The 20077-nt window shown below is 48.1% G+C and overlaps 1 protein-coding gene across 1 annotated transcript; it reads right to left on the bottom strand.

Moving 5' to 3' along the window:
- Window positions 1-1043: 1043 nt before the first annotated feature.
- Phkg1 (phosphorylase kinase catalytic subunit gamma 1) lies at window positions 1044-19286 on the bottom strand. The gene is made up of 10 exons (XM_012949696.2): window positions 19151-19286; window positions 15434-15547; window positions 13458-13636; window positions 13035-13092; window positions 6459-6530; window positions 3439-3602; window positions 2176-2266; window positions 1917-2070; window positions 1627-1752; window positions 1044-1292 (listed from the first exon to the last, which is right to left on the bottom strand). The coding sequence occupies exons 2-10, from the start codon at window positions 15514-15516 to the stop codon at window positions 1044-1046; spliced, it is 1176 nt and encodes a 391-aa protein (XP_012805150.1). The 5' UTR covers window positions 15517-15547; window positions 19151-19286.
- Between the last annotated feature and the right edge of the window lie 791 nt (window positions 19287-20077).

The raw sequence follows: 20077 nt of genomic DNA, 5'->3' as shown, positions 1-20077 counted from the left end.
TTTTTTAATTTTAATTAATTTATTTGACAGAGAAAGAGAGAGAAAGAATGGGCGCATAGGGCCTTTAGCCACTGTAAACAAACTCCAGATGTGTGCGCCCCCTTCCCTTGTGCATTTGGCTAATGTGGGTCCTGGGGCATCGAACCTGGGTCCTCTGGCTTCGCAGGCAAATACCTTAACCGCAAAGCCATCCCTCCAGCCCTTGTTTTTGTTTTTTGAGATGGGGTCTCTGTGTCCCAGGCTGGCCCTCAACTCCCTATGTAGCCAAGGATGATGATTCTTCTGCCTTCATTTCCCCAACCATTTCTCTCTCTTTTGTTTTTTTTCTTTTTTCTTTTTATTTATTTATTTTTTATTTTTTTGGTTTTTCATGGTAGGGTCTGACTCTAGTCCAGGCTGATCTGGAATTCACTATGTATTCTCAGGGTGGCCTTGAATTCACTGCAATCCTCCTACTTCTGCCTCCTGAGTGCTGGGATTAAAGGCCTGCGCCACCTGGCCCATTTCTCTCTTTTATCTCACATTGGAACCCTGGGAAAGAAGCCCAGTTGTTAATAACCCTGGATCCCCATAAAGATAAACTGAGATGGTATACATCTGGACAGTGGGAAAACCAGAGGCTAATAGTTCGCAGCACAGATCTGCTCTCCATCCCCACCACTGCAGTCTGTTCTGGCCCAAGGTACACTGATTTTATTTATTTAGTTGTTTATTAATCCATTTATCACCATACTGGGAATTGAACTCAGGGCCTCACACTCACCAGTGAGTTTCATCCCCAGACCTCCTGTTACTTTTTTTTTTTTTTTCCTTTTAGGGTCTTCCTAAATTAACCCAGGCAGGCCTTAGCTTCCCAACTAGCTGTGATTACAAGTGTTTCCCATGCCCACTGCATCTAATGCTAGGTGGCAGTAACACCTGCTCATCTTGGGCAGAGCCTTTGAAAGGGCAGAGTGGGTTCACTACCTCCATGCAGAGGCCCACCTGTCTGTGGCTTCCCCTCCCTCCTGGCTTGCACCCCCGCCCCCCAACCCACCAGCCTCTCAGTAGTCCTCTTCCTCAACCAAGGACAGTAGCACGGCCTTGGGTGTGTTCTCAAAGAGGGCGGCCCGGTTCTGCTGCTGCCCTTTCTTCACCCAGTGGCCGTAGATTCGGAAAGCATAGGCGTCGATGAGCCGGCGCAGAGGCCGGAGGGCGTAGGGGTCTCGGATGACGATCTCCCTCGTCACTGGCTTCACCCGGCGGTATTGGTAGTAGATACGTACTGAAGCCAGCACCGTCAGACAGATCACCTGCAGGGGGCCAGCCCTGAGAACCTCTGCTCTGGCAGCTGTGCCCTCTGCAGACTCTGGCCCCTCTAGCTTATTTGCCAGGAAGTCTTAAGTGGCTTGGGGGCAGGGGAAACTCTTCATAGAGTCCCCTCACTCTCTGCTGACACCTGCTTTCCTTGCAGTCAGAATTTGAGTTGGAACTGCCAAGGGTGGGTATGTAAAAGTGGGCAGCTCTGGAAACCCTTGGGGTATAAGGCCTTCTGTGGGGGGGGGGGGGTTGCCGCTTGCAGATCTCAGGAGCCAACAACGGCAACTGTAGCAGGGCCCTGGGCAAAGGGGAGGGAAGATTGAGTACCTTGAACTTCCCCCGGGGGCTGAAGTGCCTCACTTCCTCCACCACATACTGCTGGAAGAAGGGGTGTGCCAAGGCCTCTTCAGCCGTGCAGCGGTCCTGGGGCTGCACCACCAGGAAGCGAGAAACCTGAGAGAACAGAAGAGGAGAGCTGGGAATGCCAAGACAGCGTCCATGGGGTCTCTCCTAGCAGGAAGGCATCGTGAGGTGCCCCTCCCCATGTCTGGACATTTTCCTCTCCCAGAAGCCTGGGGGTGGGGGTTGGATGGGGGCAGGTGTGCCTGGCCTCTCACCAAGTCCTTCACGGTGTCTGAGTAGTCATCCCACTCGGGTGAGCCAAACTGGTACTGGCCATCCATGATCATTCTCAGCATGAGCATCTGCTTCCGGTGCCAGAAGGGCGGGGAGCCAGCCAGCAGGGTGTACATGATGACGCCCGTGCTCCACCTGCGGAGTAGCCGGGCCCAGGGAAGCGTGGGGAGTGCTGGCCTTAGCTCCTGACTCCACTTGGGCTCCTGCCCTGGGGTTCACCCCAGTTCCCGGTATACTCACATATCCACTTCCTTCCCATAGCCAGGATGGTCTTCATTCATGGAGCACTGGATGATTTCAGGGGCCAGATAACTGGGGGTCCCACAGACCTCTGCAGGAACAGGACAGGTTAGGGGCACTTGGAAGTCCAGGAAATCAGAGATGGAACAGAAACAGTGCCTAATGGAACCTGTCCCCCAACACTGGCCAACTTCAGGCCCTAGGGCAGGGGTAGGGTACACAGGTTCACAGGGCCACCTGTGAGTTTCCTGGGTCTAATTTGCAAGTGTGTGTGTGTGTGTGTGTGTGTGTGTGTGTGTGTGTACACCAGAGTCTCTTGCTGCAGCATCCAGCTTTATCTAGATGCTGAGGAATTGAACAATTAAACCTAGGGCAGCAGGCTTTTGCAAATAAGTGCCTTTAACCACGGAGACACCTCCCCAGATGCTCTCTGGGCTGTCATGGAGCTTGAGTAGTGGAAACCCAGCCCTAGGATGAGGTTTTGCCTAAAGAGAGGTGTAGCCTCTGAAGTGGTAGGATTATTTATTTTTTTATTTTTGGTTTCTCGAGGTAGGGTCTCACTCTAGCCCAGGCTGACGTCAAATTCACTATGTAGACTCAGGCTGGCCTCAAGCTCACAGTGATCCACCTACCTGAGCCTCCACACTGGCTAGATTTTTTTTTAAGTTAAATTATATTTATTTTCACATGTTTGTTTATCAGCATGCCAGGATTTCTTGCCTCTGCAAACAAATGTCTGTCTGGCTTTACATGGGTCACTGGGAATTGAACATAGACTGGCAGGTTTTGCAAGCAGGCACCTTTAACCACTGAGCCATCTCCGTAGCTTTTGAAGTAGTAGGATCTTATTTATTTATTTGTGAGAGAGAGAATGGGTGCGCCAGGGCCTCCAGCCACTGTAAACGAACTCCAGACACATGTGTTACCTTGTACATCTGGCTTACATGGGTACTGGGAAATTGAATCTGGGTTCTTTTTATTTATTTGTAAACAGAGAAACAAACAAAAAAAAATGGGTATGCCAGGGCCTCTAGCAGCTGCAAACTCCAGATGCATGCATCATTTTGTGCATCTGGCTTTATGTGGGTACTGGGGACTCATACCTGGGTCCTTAGACTTTGCCAGCAAGTGCCTTAACCACTAAGTCATCTCTCCAGCCCTGAAGTGGTAGGATTTTTAATCTAGGGGGAAATTTATGAGGAAAGCCCAGGGAGTATTCATCTCCAAGGCCCCCCAGCATGGGCCAAAGCTGTGGTACCAAACCTCGAAGCTTCTCTCCTGGCTCCAGCTGACAGGAAAAACCGAAGTCTGTGAGCTTGATGTTCATGTCATCATCCAGTAGGATGTTCTCAGGTTTTAGATCCCGATGCACAATGTTGAGTTTGTGCAGAGTACTGATCACCTCCAGCAGGGCCCTCATGATCTTCCTAAGGGGGCAAGTGCATGCTGCTGGTTTATTTATTTATTGGCTTTTTTTTTTTTTTTTTTTTTTAGTCCAGCCTGACCTACAATTCACTGTGTAATCTCAGGCTGGCCTTGAATTTACAGTGATCCTCCTACCCCAGCCTCCCAAGTGCTGGGATTAAAGGCATGTGCCAACCACACAAAGCCTTATTTTATTATTATTATTTTATTTTTATTTTTAGGTTTCTCGAGGTAGGGTTTCACTCTGGCCCAAGCTGACCTGGAATACGCTATGTAGTCTCAGGGTGGCCTCGAACTCAAGGTGATCCTCCTTCCTCTGCCTCCCAAGTACTGGGATTAAAGGCATGCGCCACCACACCCGGTTTATTTTATATTTTTAAGGCAAGGTCTTACTGTGCAACCCAAGCTGGCCTTGAACTCAGTATCCTCCTGCTTTAGCCTCCCTAGTGCTGGGATTACAGGTCTTCACCACCAAGCCTCAATGTGGTTTTTATTTTCATTTTATTCCAGGCAAGTGGGATGGAACGCTGGACCTTGTGCATGCTAACCAAGCACCCTCCCACAGAGCTAAAGACCCAACCTATTTGCTTTATTATTTTATTTGGCAAGGTCTCATTCTAGCACTGGCTGATTTGGAACTCCTCTGTAGCCCAGTGTGACTTTGAATACATGGTGAACCTCCTACCTCAGACTCCCTATTATTGGGATTGAAGGCGTGAACATCCATGCACAGCAATTTTTTTTCAATTTTTATTTATTGTGCTGGAGAGATGGCTTAGTGGTTAAGGCATTAGTCTGCAAAGCTAAAAGACCAAGGTTTGATTCCCCAGGACCCATGTAAGACAGATGCGCAAAATGGCACATGCATCTGTAGTTCATTTGCAATGGCTGGAGGCCCTGGTACTCCAGTTCTCTGTCACACACACAAATACAATAAAAAATAAAATTTTATTTATTTATGAAGGGGGGCACACAAGAGTTCTTTGTATTTTGCCACTGCAAGTGATGCCAGATGCTTGCACCACTTTCTTAAAAATTTTTTTTATTAACAACTTCCATGATTATAAAAAAATACCCCATGGTGGCGCATGCGTCTGGAGTTCGTCTGCAGTGGCTGGAGGCCCTGGCGCGCCCATTCTCTCTCTCTCCCTCTATCTGTCTTTCTCTGTGTCTGTCGCTCTCAAATAAATAAATAAATAAAATATTTAAAAAAAAATACCCCATGGTGATACCCTTCCCTCCCCCCCTCCCCTGCACCACTTTTTATGTCTGGCTTTAAATGGATGCTGGAGAAGAGAACCTAGTCCGGCAGGTTTTCAAGTAAGCACCTTTAACCACTGAGTAATTACCCCAGCCCTTTTATTTTTGTTTGTTTGTTTGTTTATTTGTTTGATTTTTCGAGGTAGGGTCTCACTCTAGCCCTGGCTGACCTGGAATTCACTATGGAGTCTCAGGGTGGCCTCGAGCTCAGGGCGATCCTTCTACCTCTGCCTCCAAAGTGCTGGGATTAAAGGCGTGCGCCACCATGCCCGGCTCCTTTTATTTTTAATTTTTATTTATTTGTCTCTTTGGCTGTGTGGCACCCTGTGACATGGCCCTGGCCACTCCAGGGCCTTGCACTCTCTCATCCTTAACCAGCATGCTGCTCGGCTCCTCTGCTTGGTGCTTCCCCCATTCTCACCTCCTTTTTATTTTTTTATTTTTTCTTTAAGGTAGGGTTTCACTCTAGCCTAGGCTGACCTGGAATTCACTCGGTAGTCTCAGGGTGGCCTTGAACTCTTGATGAGCCTCCTACTTCTGCTTCCCAAGTGCTGGGATTAAAGGCATTCACCACCACGGCCAGCTCCCTTTTATTTTATTTTTTTAATTTTTATTTTTTCATCTCTATCTTTCCTTACTTGATTCTTGCCCCTTCCTTCCCTTTTTCCCTTCTTCCTTCCCATCCTTCATTCTCTCTTATTTATTTTGGTGAGTTAGATTTTTTATTTATTGGACAGAGAAAGAGAGAGAGAATGGGCACATCAGGGCCTCCAGCCACTGCAAACAAACTCTAATCACATGCGTCCCCTTGTGCATCTGGCTTACCTTGGTCCTGGGGAATCAAATCTTGGTCCTTTGGCTTTGCAGGCAAATGCCTTAACCGCTAAGCCATCCCTCCCTTTTATTTTTTATTTTTTTAAATTAATTTTTTTTTTTTTTAATTTGAGAGCGACAGACACAGAGAGAAAGACAGATAGAGGGAGAGAGAGAGAATGGGCACACCAGGGCTTCCAGCCTCTGCAAACGAACTCCAGACGCGTGCGCCCCCTTGTGCATCTGGCTAACGTGGGACCTGGGGAACCGAGCCTCGAACCGGGGTCCTTAGGCTTCACAGGCAAGCGCTTAACCGCTAAGCCATCTCTCCAGCCCCCTCCCTTTTATTTTTGATTCGGAAATTGAGTGACATTTTTTTCGGTAACACATGCATGCTGGGCACACCTTTAATCCCAGCACTTGGGAAGCAGAGATAAGAGGATCACCATGAATTTGAGGACAGCCTGAGACTACAGAGTGAATTCCAGGTCAGCCTGGGCTAGAGTGAAAAATGAAAAACAAACAAACAAAAGAAACCATAATGAGCGTTCCACACATCCACACATTATCATTCTCTGTAGGGCAGGTAAGATGCAGGGAGACCAAAGCCCTAATGCCAGCCATACTGCGAATAAGGGAGAATCCAGGACAGGCTGGGGCAATGGAGACTGAGCCAAGGGGCCAGGGAGGCCACTAAAGCCAACACAATTGCAACTGAGTCTGATGCTCAACAGGCCTCCTGCTGGATTTGTGGCACTAGGACATGGGGAAGGGATGCCCCTCACCTGGTTTCCTTCTCGCTCAAGGTGACCTTCTCCGTGAGGTAGTCAAAGAGCTCCCCTCTCTTCATCCTGTGGGAACAGAGGTTTTCCAAGACCACCCGCTCCTCCCCTGGCCCTAGAGAGCCATCTCCCACGTGGACACCTCCAGAGGCTAAGTGGGCCATTCTGCATGAAGGAGCAAGGACCAGAGTGTGAGGAGGACCTGGAGGAGGGAGGGGAACAATTGGAAGAGTGCTGGAAAGATGGGATGTGTGCCAGGGTGAGGTCCTCAGCCGTGGATGTGCACTGCTGGGATCTGTCAGGACTCCGGGTGAAGGATGGACCCCTGACTAGCCCAGGACTTCAGAACCAGATCAGAAAGAGTTGAGGATTTTTGTTGTTGCTTTGTTTTTCGAGGTAGGGTTTCACTGTAGCTCAGGCTGACCTGGAATTCATTATTTAGTCTCAGGCTGGCCTCAAATTCATGGTGATCCTCCTATCTCGGCTTCCTGAGTGCTGGGATTAAAGGCGTGCACCACCAAGCCTGGCAAAACGATTCTATTTATTTATTTATTTGAGAGAGAAAGAGCCTGAGAGAGACGGGGTGTACCAGGGCCTCTAGCCACTACAAACGAACTCCAGATGCATGTGCCATCCTGGCTAACTTGGGTACTTGGGAATTGAGCCTGGGTCCTTAGCCGTCCCAGGCAAGCACCTTAAATGCTAAGTCACCTCTCCAGGGTTTTTTTTTTTGTTTTATTTTGTTGTTGTTGTTTGCTTTGAGGTAGGGTTTCACTCTGGCCCTGGAATTAAAGGCATGTGCCACCACACCCCGCCTGATTTTCTTTTTAATTTTATTATTATTATTACTATTATTTTTGAGAGGCAGAGAGAGGAAGAAGAGGGAGAAAAACTGGGCATGCCAGGGCCTCCAGCCACTGCAAATGAACTCCAGATGCATGTGCCACTTTATGCATCTGGCTTATGTGGGTCCTGAGGAATTGAACCTAGGTCCTTTGCCTTTGTTTGTTTGTTTGTTTGTTTTGGTTTTGGCTTTCAGAGGTAGGGCCTCACTCTAGTCCAGGGTGACCTGGAATTCACTATGTGTTCTCAGGGTAGCCTTGAATTTACAGCAGTCCTCCTACCTCTGCCTCCCAAGTGCACCACCATGCCCAGCTGGTCCTTTGGCGTTGCAGGCAAGTGCTTTAATCGCTAAGCCATCTCTCCAGGTCTCCCCCTTTTTTTTGGTTGTTTGCTCTTGGTTTTCCAAGGTAGGGTCTCCCTCTCCCTCTAGCCCAGGCTGACCTGGAATTCACTATGTACTTTCAGGGTGGCCTTGAACTCACAGCAATCCTCCTACCTCTGAGATTAAAGATGTGTGCCACCACGCCCAGAAAAAGTATAAATTTTGAGGAAGCAAAAATTAAGAAGAGGGTTGGAGAGATGGCTTAGTGGTTAAGGCACTTGCCTATAAACCTAATGATCCAGGTTAGATTCCCCAGTACCCATGTAAGCCAAATGTACAAACTGGCACATGTGTCTAGATTTCCTCTGCAGTGGGTAGAAGCCCTGGCATAGCCATTCTCTCTCTCTCTCTCCCCTCTTTATGTCTCTCAAATAAATAAAATATTTTAAATTTTTTAAAGAAGAAGCTGGGCATGGTGGCACATGCCTTTAATCCCTGCACTTAGGAGGCAGAGGTAGGAGGATCACCATGAGTTTGAGGCCACCCTGAGACTCCATAGTGAATTCCAGGTCCAGGTCAGTCTGGGCTAGAGTGAGACCCTACCTAGAAAAAAATAAACTTAAGAGCTGTGGGGTGTGGTGGTACATACCTGTTATGCTAGCATTTGGTAGGCTAAGGCAGGAGGATCAGGAATTGGAGGCCAGTCTTGGTTACATCAGACCCTATCTCAGGAAAAAAAAAAAAAAAAAAGAAAGAAAGAAATACAGCTCAAAATTTGGCTTGGAAAAAAACAAAAAAGAAGAAAGAAAGAAAGAAAGAAAGAAAGAAAGAAAGAAAGAAAGAAAGAAAGAAAGAAAGAAAGAAAAAAAGAAAGAAAGAGAGAGAGGGAAAAGAGCTGGGTATGGTGATGCAAGCCTTTAGTCCCAAAAGAGGTAGAGGTAGGAGGATCACCATAAGGAGTTTAAGGCCACCCTGAGACTACATAGTGAATTCCAGAACACCCTGGACTAAAGCGAGACCCTACCTCAAAAAAACAAAAAAGACAGGCAAACAAAACTTGGCTTGGGGGGTGGGAAAGATTGCTCAGTTGTTAAAGGCACTTATTTTCAAAGTCTGAAGGCCCAAATTCAATTCCCCACTACCCACATATAATCAGATCCACAAAGTGGCACATACATCTAGAGTCTATTTGTAATGGCAGGTGCCTCTGGTGCCTATTCTCTCTCTGTCAGATAAATATAAATAGGGCCATGTGGTGGCACATGATTTTAATCCCAGCATTCAGAAGCAGAAGTAGGAGGATCACTGTGAATTCAAGGTCAGCCTGGGCCAAAGTGCGACCTTACCTTGGTGGTGGTGGTGGTGGGGGGAATAAATAAATAAACCATTTTTCAAAGTTTGGCTTGGTCGTGTATACCTGTAATACCTGTATTTGGAGGCTGAAGCAGGAGGATCAAAAGCTGGAAGCCATTTTGGGCTACATAGCCACATCCTGTTTCAAAAAGTCAAAAGGTGAGTTGGAGAGATAACTTAGCAGTAAGGCACTTGCCTGTGAAGCCTGGGGACCCAGGTTCTATTCCTCAGGACCCACATAGGTCAGATGCACAAGGTGGTGCACACATCTGGAGTTCGTTTGCAGTGGCTGGAGGCCCTGGCACACCCATTCTCTATCTGCCACTTTCCTCTCTAAATAAATAAATAAAAACTAAAGGGTTGGAGAAATGGCTTAGCAGTTAAGGCACTTGCCTGCAAAGCATCATGGTTCAATTCCCCAGGACCCACATAAGCCAGATGCAAAGGTGGTGCATGCATCTACAGTTCATTTGCAGTAGCTGGAGGCCCTGGAGCGCCCATTCTCTCTCTCTACCTATCTCTCAAATAAATAAAAACATGTTTTAAAAAATAAAAAATAGGGGAGGGAATTAACATGGGATATTTTTTATAATCATGGAAAATGCTAATAAAAATTTAAAAAATTAAAAATAAATAAATAAATAAAAAATAGGACTGGAGGGATTGCTTAGCAGTTAAGGCATTTGTCTGCAAAGCCAAAGGACCTAGGTTCCATTCCCCAGGACTCATGTTAGCCAGATGCACAAGGGGACGCACATGTCTGGAGTTCATTTGCAGTGGCTGAAACCCTAGCACACCTATTCTCTCTCCTCTTTCTCCCTCTTTCTCTCTTTCTATCAAATAAATAAATTATTTAAAAAATATTTTAAAAAATAAAAATAAAAAATAGTTTTGAAGCATGCCTGAGAAGCCTAAGGACTCTGGTTTGATTTTCCAGGTCCCACGTAAGCCAGATGCACATGGTGCTGCACGCGTCTGGAGTTCGTTTGCAGTGGCTGGAGGCCCTGGCATGCCCATTCACACTGTCTCTTTCCCTTTGTCTCAAATAAATAGATAAAAAATCTTTTTAAAAATTGTCAAGCCGGGAGTGGTGGCACATGCCTTTAATCCCAGCACTCAGGAGGCAGAGGTAAGAGGATCTCCATGAGTTTAAGGCCACCCTGAGGCTACATAGTGAATTCCAAGTCAGCCTGGGCTAGAGTGAGACCCTATCTAGAAACCCCCCCCAAAAGAAAAGTCAAAAGGCATTGCAAGGGCTGGAGAGACGGCTTAGCGGTTAAGCGCTTGCCTGTGAAGCCTAAGGACCCCGGTTCGAGGCTCGGTTCCCCAGGTCCCACGTTAGCCAGATGCACAAGGGGGCGCACGCGTCTGGAGTTCCTTTGCAGTGGCTGGAGGCCCTGGCGCGCCCATCCTCTCTTTCTCTATCTGCCTCTTCCTGTCTGTCACTCTCAAATAAATAAATAAAAAGTAACAATTTTTTTTTTTTAAAAGGCATTGCAATTCCATCTTTCCTATCTGACCTAGAAAGGTCTGTGTAAGAACCATCATGGTAGTTACATGCTAGAGGACATCTCAGGGCAGCAATAAAAAAAAAGTAGCTTCTCATAGTAACCTCTTCAAAGGTCAGAGACATTTGATCTGTCCCCGGTGTTCATATGGACAGAGCCCTGTGACAGCTGTGTTGGGACAGCTGCTGCGAAGTCTGGAGGGGGTCCTAGGAGACTCTTCTGTGATTAGTAGGAAAGTGAAAAGCTGGAAATAGTGGCACAGTCCCGTAATCCCAAAACTTGGGAGGCTGAGGCAGAAGTTTGAGGCTCCCCTGGGCTACAGAGTGAGTACTGGGGCAGGGAGTCCACCATCATAGGAAGCTGATGTCACAAAATAGATTCGGGGAATGGAACAGCAGTTAAAGGCACTTGTCTGCGAAGCCTGCCAGCCTGGGTTCAATTCCCCAATACCACACACCTGTACATGCATCTGAAACTTGTTTGTAGCAGCAAGGGGCCCTGGTGTATCCATCCTTTCTTTCAAATGTGTTTTTTTTTTTTTAAATATTTTTACTTATTTATTTGAGAGCGACAGACACAGAGAGAAAGACAGATAGAGGGAGAGAGAGAGAATGGGCACGCCAGGGCTTCCAGCCTCTGCAAACGAACTCCAGACGCGTGCGCCCCCTTGTGCATCTGGCTAACGTGGGACCTGGGGAACCGAGCCTCGAACCGGGGTCCTTAGGCTTCACAGGCAAGCGCTTAACCGCTAAGCCATCTCTCCAGCCCTCAAATGTGTTTTTTTGTTGTTATTTATTCTAATTTATTTATTTGAAAGTGAGAAAGAGAGAGAATGGGCGCACCAGGGCCTCCAGCCACTGTAAACAGACTCCAGACACATGTGCCCCTTGTGCATCTGGCTAACGTGGGTCCTGGGGAGCCTTACGCTGGGGTCCTTAAGCTTCACAGGCAAGTGCTTAGCCACTAAGCCATCTCTCCAGCCCTCAAATATGTTTTTTAAAAAGGAATTTTGAGCCGGGCATGGTGGCACACACCTTTAATCCCAGCACTTGGGAAGCAGACATAGGAGGATCGCCATGAGTTCAAGGCCACCCTGAGACTACATAGTGAATTTCAGGTCAGCGTGAGACCCTACCTCGAAAGACAAAAAAAAAAAAAAAAAAAAAAAAAAGAGTTTTCAAAAGAAAATTGCTGTCTTAAAACAAAAGAAAGGGCCAGGTGTTGGTAGCTCATGTCTTTAATCCCAACATTTGGGAGGCAGAGGTAGAATTCTAGGTCAGCCTGGACTAGAGTGAGATCCTACCATGAAAAACCAAAAAAAAAAAAAAAAAAAGAAGAAGAAGAAGAAGAAAGAAAGAAAAGAAAGAACTTGATAGTGTCCACCTGTGATCCTAGCACTCAGGAGGCAGAGGCAGGAGGACCAGAAGTTCAATGTTATTGTCAGTTACATAGCAATTTGGAGGACAGTCTGGGCTGCATGAGAACTTGTCTCAAAAGGTTGAAAATACGGCCAGGCATGGTGGTTTTTGCCTCTAATCCCAGAATTTTTAGGCTAAGGCAGGAGGATTGGTGTGAATTCAAGGCCAGCTTGAGCTACAGAGTGAGTTTCAGGTCAGCCTGGGCTGGACTGAGACCTTACCTTGAAACCATCCCCCCAAAACAATTAGGGCCAGGGAGTAGTTCATTTGATAGAGTGCTTCCCTGGCATGCGTGAGACACTGAGTTTCATCCCAGCTTCATGGAGCATGAAGATAAGAGGATCAGTAGTTCAAGGCCAGCCCAAGCTATGTGAGACCCTGTCTCAAAAAAAAAAAAAAAGTGGGGGCTGTAGAGATGGATTAGCAGTTAAGGTGCTTGTATGTAAAGCCAAAGGACCCACATAAAGCTAGATGTACAAGGTGGCACATGCATCTGGAGTTTGTTTGCAGTGGCTAGAGGCTCTGGTGTACCCATTCTCTCTCTCTCTCAAATAAATAAAAATATTTTAAAGATTGGGCTGGAAAGATGGCTTAGTGGTTAAGGCAATTGTCTATGAAGCCTAAGGACCCAGGTTCAACTCCCCAGTATCCATGCGAGCCAAAAGCACAAGGTGGCACATGTGTCTGAAGTTTGTTTGCAGTGGCTGGAGGCCTTGGCGTGCCCATTCTCATTCTCTCTCTCTGCCTCCTCCTCTCTCAAATGAATAATTAATTAATTTTTGTTTGTTTGTTTTTGTTTTTCGAGGTCGGGTTTCACTCTAGCCCAGGCTGACCTGGAATTCACTATGTAGTCTCAGGGTGGCCTCGAACTCACAGCGATCCTCCTACCTCTACCTCCCAAATGCTGGGATTAAAGGCGCACGCCACCACGCCCGGCTATAATTAATTAATTAACAAACAAAAAAAGCCATTCTCTAAGTGATGTGCCAGGTTTTGAAACCTGGCAGCCTGGCCCTAACATATCTATGATCCCCGAATGGGTGGGGAGAGGCTGATCTCCCACACAAGTGGGTGGGTAACCAGGGCAGGGGTTCTCCTAGATCCCAGGACGATGGGAACTCCGGGGTTGGGTACTTACAGATCAAACACCAAGAAGAAGAAGGTGTTGGTCTCATATGTGTCCTTCAGCTGTACTGAAATGGAAACGGCTGGCTGGCGTCAAGGAGCAGGGAAGCCTGAGCAGAGCCCGCAGAGCTCGGCAAGTGGCAAGTGAAGCCACCTGCCACCGGCTTCAGAAGCAGGGGACTGGGGATGGGATAATGCTCAAAGGGGGTTGCAGGGGTGTGCATGGGCCCCAGGACTAGGCACTCCCCTGCCCCATCTGCCCCCATTCCCAGCCCTGTCAGAGCAGCAAGGGGGGAGCTGGTAGTCTGAAGTACACAGTGTGCCTGCATGGTTCTAGCCAGCCGTGGGGTGTGTTTGCATGCCCCGACTTGGGGTACCAGGGCAGAATCATGGCGGAGCAGGCTACTGTGGTTTGATTGGGGCCATCACTCACTGATGTTGGGATGTCCTGAGACCTTTTGCAGGATGTCCACCTCCTTCAGTGTGGCTTCTCGCAGCTCCTGAACCTCAGTGGAGCTGAAGCTGCCTCCGCCTGTGATGTCAATGATCTTCACGGCGTATTCCTTGCATGTGGGCTTGTGGATGCAGCGCCGGACCACACTGCTAACTCCCCTGAGGGGCAGAGGACAGATGGCTGTACGACCCCTCACCCACGGTGAAGTCCCAGGTCAAAGCCAGAGCAGAGGTGTTTTGCTCTGTGGTAACCTTCCCTTCCTCCCTCCCTTCTTCCTTTTTTTTTTTTTTTTTTTTTTTTTTGTTGTTGTTGTTGTTGTTGTTCCTTCGGTTTTTCGAGGGTCTCATACTTGCTCAGGCTGACCTGAAATTCACTATGTAGTCTCATGGTGGCCTTGCGGATTCACGGTGATCCTCCTACCTCTGCCTCCCAAGTGCTGGGATTAAAGACGCTCAGCTTCCTTCCTTCTTTCCTCTCCTTGTCTTCACTGCCTAGCTAGCTCAATCTTTTTGCCTCTCTCTGTTTCTGTTTCTCTCTCTGCTTCCACCCCCAGGGTCTCTATATATTCCAGGCTGGCCTCAAACTCAGGGTCCTCCTGCCTCAGCTTCCTTTGTGCTGGGATCACAAACATGTGCCACCAAGCCAACCTGGTAGTTTATGCTTCTCCCCTCTCCCTGGGAGCTTTTGGGAGATGATAGGGTGAGGCAATACAGACATTGAGCTGTGAGTGGCTTGCCCACAACTGAGGGTTGACCTCTTGACTCCTCATTCAGTGCTCCTCAGCACACAGAAGTAGTGCAGCTGGACATGGTGGCACATGCCTGGAATGTCAGCACTTGGGAGGCTGAGACAGGAGGATCACTGCAAGTTTGAGGCCAATGTGGACTAGAGTGAGACCTTGCCTAAAAAAGAAAAAAAAAAAAAAAAAGCAAGGTGTGGTGGCACACACTAATCCCAGCACTTGTGAGGCAGAGGTAGGAGGATTGCTGTGAGGCCAGCCTGAGACTATATAGTGAATTCCAGGTCAGCCTGGATTAGAGCAAAACCCTACCTCAAAAAAAAAGGTGGGGGGGCAGCTGGAGGGGTGGTTTAGCAGTTAAGGCATTTGCCTGCAAAGCTAAAGGACCCAGGTTCGATTTCACAGCGCCCATGTTAGCCAGATGCACAAGGGGGCGCACACGTCTGGAGTTTGTTTGCAGTGGCTGGAGGCCCTGGTGTGCCCATTCTCTCTCTCTCTCTCCCTCTTTCTCTGTAAAATAAATAAATAAATAAAAATAAAATATTTTTTAAAATATAAAGAAAAGAAAGAAGAAACCAGGCATTGTGGTGCACAGCTTTAATCCCAGCACTCCAGAGGCAGAGGTAGGAGGATTGCCATGAGTTTGAGGCCAGCCTGAGACTACATAGTGAATTCCAGGTCAGCCTGAGCTAGATTGAGACCCTACCTCAAAAAACAAAAACGAAAAGAAAACGAAAAAGAAGGAGAAGAAAGAGGGGAGGGAGGTCAAAGGTAAGAGGAAAAGGAATGGGGGAAGGGAGCAGGAAAGGGGAGAGAGAGGGATCCCCGCCCCTAACGCAAAGTGAGTTTATTTTATTTTATTTTATTTTTTGGTTTTTCGAGGTAGGGTCTCACTCTGATCCAGGCTGACCTGGAATTAACTCTGTCATTTCAGGGTGGCCTTGAACTCACGGTGATCCTCCTACCTCTGCCTCCCGAGTGCTGGGATTAAAGGCGTGTGCCACCACACCCGGCTTACAAAGTGAGTTTAGATGTTCTTGTCCACAGTCCCTGTGAGGAGAACTTGCAGATGTCACATCCCTCTCCTCTGTTCTGGCTTCAGAAAGGCAGCACCTACAACAGGCATTCTTCAAGGGGCCAGTGTGGAGGGTCTCTCCGGGCCACAGAGCCTGCTCTAGGCCAGGTCAGGACATCCTGGGGAAGGTCTAGGTCTTACCTGCCCAGGATTTCCTTGGGCTCATAGGTCTCATAGAAGCCCTGTGCAGAGTGGGAGTCAGGGAGAGCCTCGTCCCGGGTCATGCTCCGTGTTTGGGAGGGGGGATTCAGAAGCCTGAGAGAGGAGCAGAAAGAAGCAGTCAGTTCCCCTCAGTGCGGAGGATGTGTCCTCATGGGCTGGAGCTGTTTCTGCACTTTTTTTGTTTTGTTTTGTTTTTCCAGATACAGTCTCTCTGTAGCTCAGGCTGACCTGGAATTCACTAGGTAATCTCAGGGTGACCTCGAACTCACAATGATCCTCCTACCACTGCCTCCCGGGTGCTGGGGTTAAAGGCATGTGCCACCACACCCGGCTGCTTCTGCATTTTTAAATCTTATATTTATTTATTTGAGAGAGAGAGTCGGTGTGTCAGGGCCATCAAATGAAGTACAGATGCATGTGCTTCCTTGTGCATCTGGTTTACATGGGTCCTGGGGAATCAAACCTGGGTCCTTTGGCTTTGCAGGCAAGTGTCATAACCACTAAGCTATTTCTTCATCTTCTCCTCCTACTCCCTCTTCCCCTCCTTTCTGGTTTTTCGAGGTAGGGGCTCACACTAGCCCAGGCCCCTACCTCTGCCTCCCAAGTTCTGGGATTAAAGGCATTCACCACCACACCAGGCTTTTGGTTGGGTTTTGAGGTAGGGTCACCTGTAGCCAAGAATGACCTTGAACTCCTGATGTACGAACAAATAAAATAAACAAATAAAAGGAGCCAGACAGAGTGGTACACCTCTAATTTCAACACCCTGGAGGTGGAGGTAGAGATAGAGGCAAGAGGATTTTGCCAAGAGTTTAAGGTCAGCCTGGGACTACATGATGAATTCCAGGTCAGCCTGGGCTAGAGTGAGACCCTACCTCAAATAAATAAATAAATAAATGAAAGAAAGAAAGAAGAAAAAAAAAACACTGCAAAGGACAAATTTAAATGTCCTGCTGCTCTGTGTTCTCTGAATTTTCACCCAAAATGAGAAGAAGCCAAGGTTTCGTCACAGCAATGTTCTATTGCAGTGGTCTCTCCTTATTTCCCCAGCTGTGACTCTCACCCTGAATGCATTCCTCCATCACACTGCTCCTTCACTCATTCTATCACCAGCACTTTCATTTTACTGAACACTCTTTTTTGCTCCTTTGCTTTTGGCGGGGAAGAGGAGGTGGGGTAGGATGTCATATAGCTGAAGCTGGCCTTGAACTCCTGATCCTCCCACCTCAGCTGATCCTCCCCATGCCCTACCTCCATCTCCCCATGCGCTGGGATTATAGGGGCGTGCACCATCATCCTGGGCTCCCATTTGTTATGTATTTATTTGTTTATTTATGTTGTTTTTGGTTTTCCCGAGGTAGGGTCTCACTCTAGTTCAGGCTGACCTGGAATTCGCTATGTAGTTTCAGCATGGCCTCGAACTCACAGTGATCCTCCTACCTTTAGTGTTGCAATTAGAAGTGTGTGCCACCACACCTGGCCTTGTTACTCTGTAGGCCAGACTGGCCTCAAACTCACTATGTAGCCCAGGTGGGCCTTGAACTTGTAACAGTCCTCCTGCTTCAGCTCCTGAGTGCTGGAATTACAAACATGAGACATCGCACCTGGATGAAAGCCAAACACTGCATCAGAGCTGGGCAAAACAGTCTTGGTTCGAGCCTCGGGTTTCTCTTGCCACTGTGTGCTGTGTTCTCCCTCACTAGATAGTGATGTTCAGTAGAACATCCTGGTTAAGCCAGGCGTGGTGGCACCCACCTTTAGTCCCAGCATTCAGGAGGCTGATGTTGGGGGGCTGTTATAAGGTCAAGGCCAGCCTGGAACTGCAAAGTGAGACCCTGCTTCGAAAAAAGAAAAAAAAAAAAAAAAAAAAAGCACACTTTGGTTAGCCTGTGCTGTCTTTGTCCAGCACAGGTGTATAGTAATTTCTGCTTCCTAGGTGTGAGTCAATGTTTAGGCAGGTGGCCTCTGGTCCAGGTTCTGGCTGATTGGAATACCTCAGATTCTAAAATTATTTTTATTTTCATCTGACTCTGAGGAAGAAAGAGAATGGGCACACCAGGGCCTCCAGCCACTGCAAATAAACTCTAGATGCATGTGCCACCTTATGCATCTGGTTTATGTGAGACCTGGGGAATCGACCCTGGGTTCTTAGGCTTCGCAGGCATGCACCCTAACCACTAAACCATCTCTCCAGCCCTACCTCAGATTCTAGATGATTCAGACTCTGGCGGATGGAATACCTCAGATTCTACCTAACAATGGTCAGTGAGTCCTGGGGCAGTGTAGACAGTACAAAGTCAATGGCAACATTTTCCAATGGTGGGGATTGAACCCAGGACCTTGTGCATCCTAGGCAAGCACACTACCACAGAGCAACATGCCCAGCCTGCTGATTCTTCTGTTATATTTTCAAAATTTATTTAAATGAGGGAGAGAGAGTGTGTCAGAGAAAGAGGCAGAGAGGGAGAGAGAATGGGTGCGCCAGGGCTTCCAGCTGCTGCAAATGAACTCCAGGTGCATGCGCCACCTTGTACATCTGGCTTACGTGGATCCTAGGGAATCGAACTGGGGACCTTTGGCTTTGCAGGCAAATGCCTTAACCGCTAAGCCATCTCTTCAGCCCTCCTCTTGTTGTTTCTTTGCAGTAGTGGGAATCAAGCCCAGAGCCTTGTACAAGTGTTCTACCACTGAGCTACACACCTCCAGACCACAGTTAGCATAGTCAAATTTGGACACAGATCTGGCCTACTCTTTTTTCTGTGGGGCAGGGGGAACATAAAGGGCTCCTGCCAGGGAACTGAACCCCTACCTTAAGACTCAGCATTTGACCATTGCAGAAAATTAGCCTCAAAACAGAGACAAACAGACAACAGGCACACACTGCCTCTTGCCCCACTTCCACGGGCCCCAGAAGGCCTGGCCTCTCAAGGGCCCAATTTGCTGACCAGCCAAGCAGCAGTCCTGGCTGCCTCAGGACTCAGGCTGTTCCAGGAAGCCTGGTGTCCCTGCTACTGGGCGCCTGGTAACCGGAGGAAGGTTTAGAATAACAACAGTCTTCTTTGCCAATAGCCAAGCACCTGAACTGAGCTGAATACAGAACTCTGCTGCCCTGTCAGCAGGGCCTGGGGGTGGGGGGGTGTTTGTTTCACACAAGCCCATTTGCAGGCAAGTTCCCAAAATGGGCATCTGTGCCCCTCACATACCTCCTGTTGTTTGACCTTGCATGGAGGGTGCATCTGGTCCCATGCCAGGATGCAGTCCTGGGCTGGAGGCTCCATTCCTTAGCAGAGCCAGGTTAAGCAAATTCGGGCAATGTGTGTGTGTGTCTGTCCCCAGCCCTGAGGCCTGACTAGGGCTAGGGATTTATTTATTTTATTTTTTTTCAGCTTAGACTGACCTGAAACTCCTTCTGTAGCCCCAAGGCTGGCCTTGAACTCAAGACAATCCTCCTACCTTAGCCTCCCAAGGGCTGGGATTAAAGACTACCTTTGGGCCTGTCCTCTGCTCCATCAGTCCCCTGATACCTGTACCAAGTGGGTGGCCTGGTTTGGAACATTACATCCCTCCCCCCAACCTTGAGTCAGAAAGCACACAGCACAGAGCCCATCCTCTGCAGAAAGCTCCCTGACCATTGGGTTTTTCTGTCTTCTCCGCCTCATAATCCCTCTGCTCCCCACCTATTGCCTGGATACTCACCCTGTTAGGTCCTCGCAGGCCCCTGAATAAAAGGGACAAAAATCTCAAAGGTCCTGGAGGCCCTAAAGGCCGGGACAGCAGAGGGCTGAAGCGGTGTCCCAAGCAGACACTTGTAAGTCAGATATCTTGCTCTTTTGGAGTTTGGTACTTGGTGACGGGTGGTTGCACTGACAAGCCAAAAATAAATCACAACTGCAAACCTGGGATGCAGGCCAAGGCCCAGCTAGGATAGGCATGGGTGGAACCTTACCAGCGGTGACCTCTGGTGGAGGGTGCTGGAAACGCGGATGGCCTGGAACCGAGCCAGAACAGGGCCTTTGATACCTTGGTGTAAATTGCTATTCAGGCGCTTGCCTGTGAAGCCTAAGGACGCAGGTTCGATTCCCACATAAGCCAGATGCACATGGTGGCACATGCATCTGGAGTTTGCTTGCAGTGGCTAGAGGCCCTGGTGTACCCATTCTTTCTCTCTCTAATAAGTAAATAAATAAAAATAAAATATTTTTAAAAAAAAACAGTTGTCATGGGGACCCATTTAAGGATTGCCTGTGTGGTCACACTTAACAGATTTTTAAATTTTTTTTGTTCATTTTTTATTTATTTAATTGAGAGCGACAGACACAGAGAGAAGGACAGATAGAGGGAGAGAGAGAGAATGGGCGCGCCAGGGCCTCCAGCCTCTGCAAACGAACTCCAGACGTGTGCGCCCCTTGTGCATCTGGCTAACGTGGGACCTGGGGAACCGAGCCTCGAACCGGGGTCCTTAGGCTTCACAGGCAAGCGCTCAACCGCTAGGCCATCTCCCCAGCCCTTAACAGATTTTTAAAAAATGTTTTATTTATTTATTTATTTGAGAGACAGAGAGAGATAGAGAGAGAGAGAAACAGAAAAAGAGGCAGAGAGAAAGAGAATGGGCATGCCAGGGCC

Source organism: Jaculus jaculus, chromosome 2 (assembly GCF_020740685.1).
Source record: "Jaculus jaculus isolate mJacJac1 chromosome 2, mJacJac1.mat.Y.cur, whole genome shotgun sequence".
Taxonomy (NCBI): Eukaryota; Metazoa; Chordata; class Mammalia; order Rodentia; family Dipodidae; genus Jaculus; species Jaculus jaculus.
This window is presented reverse-complemented; position numbering and strand designations above follow the sequence as displayed.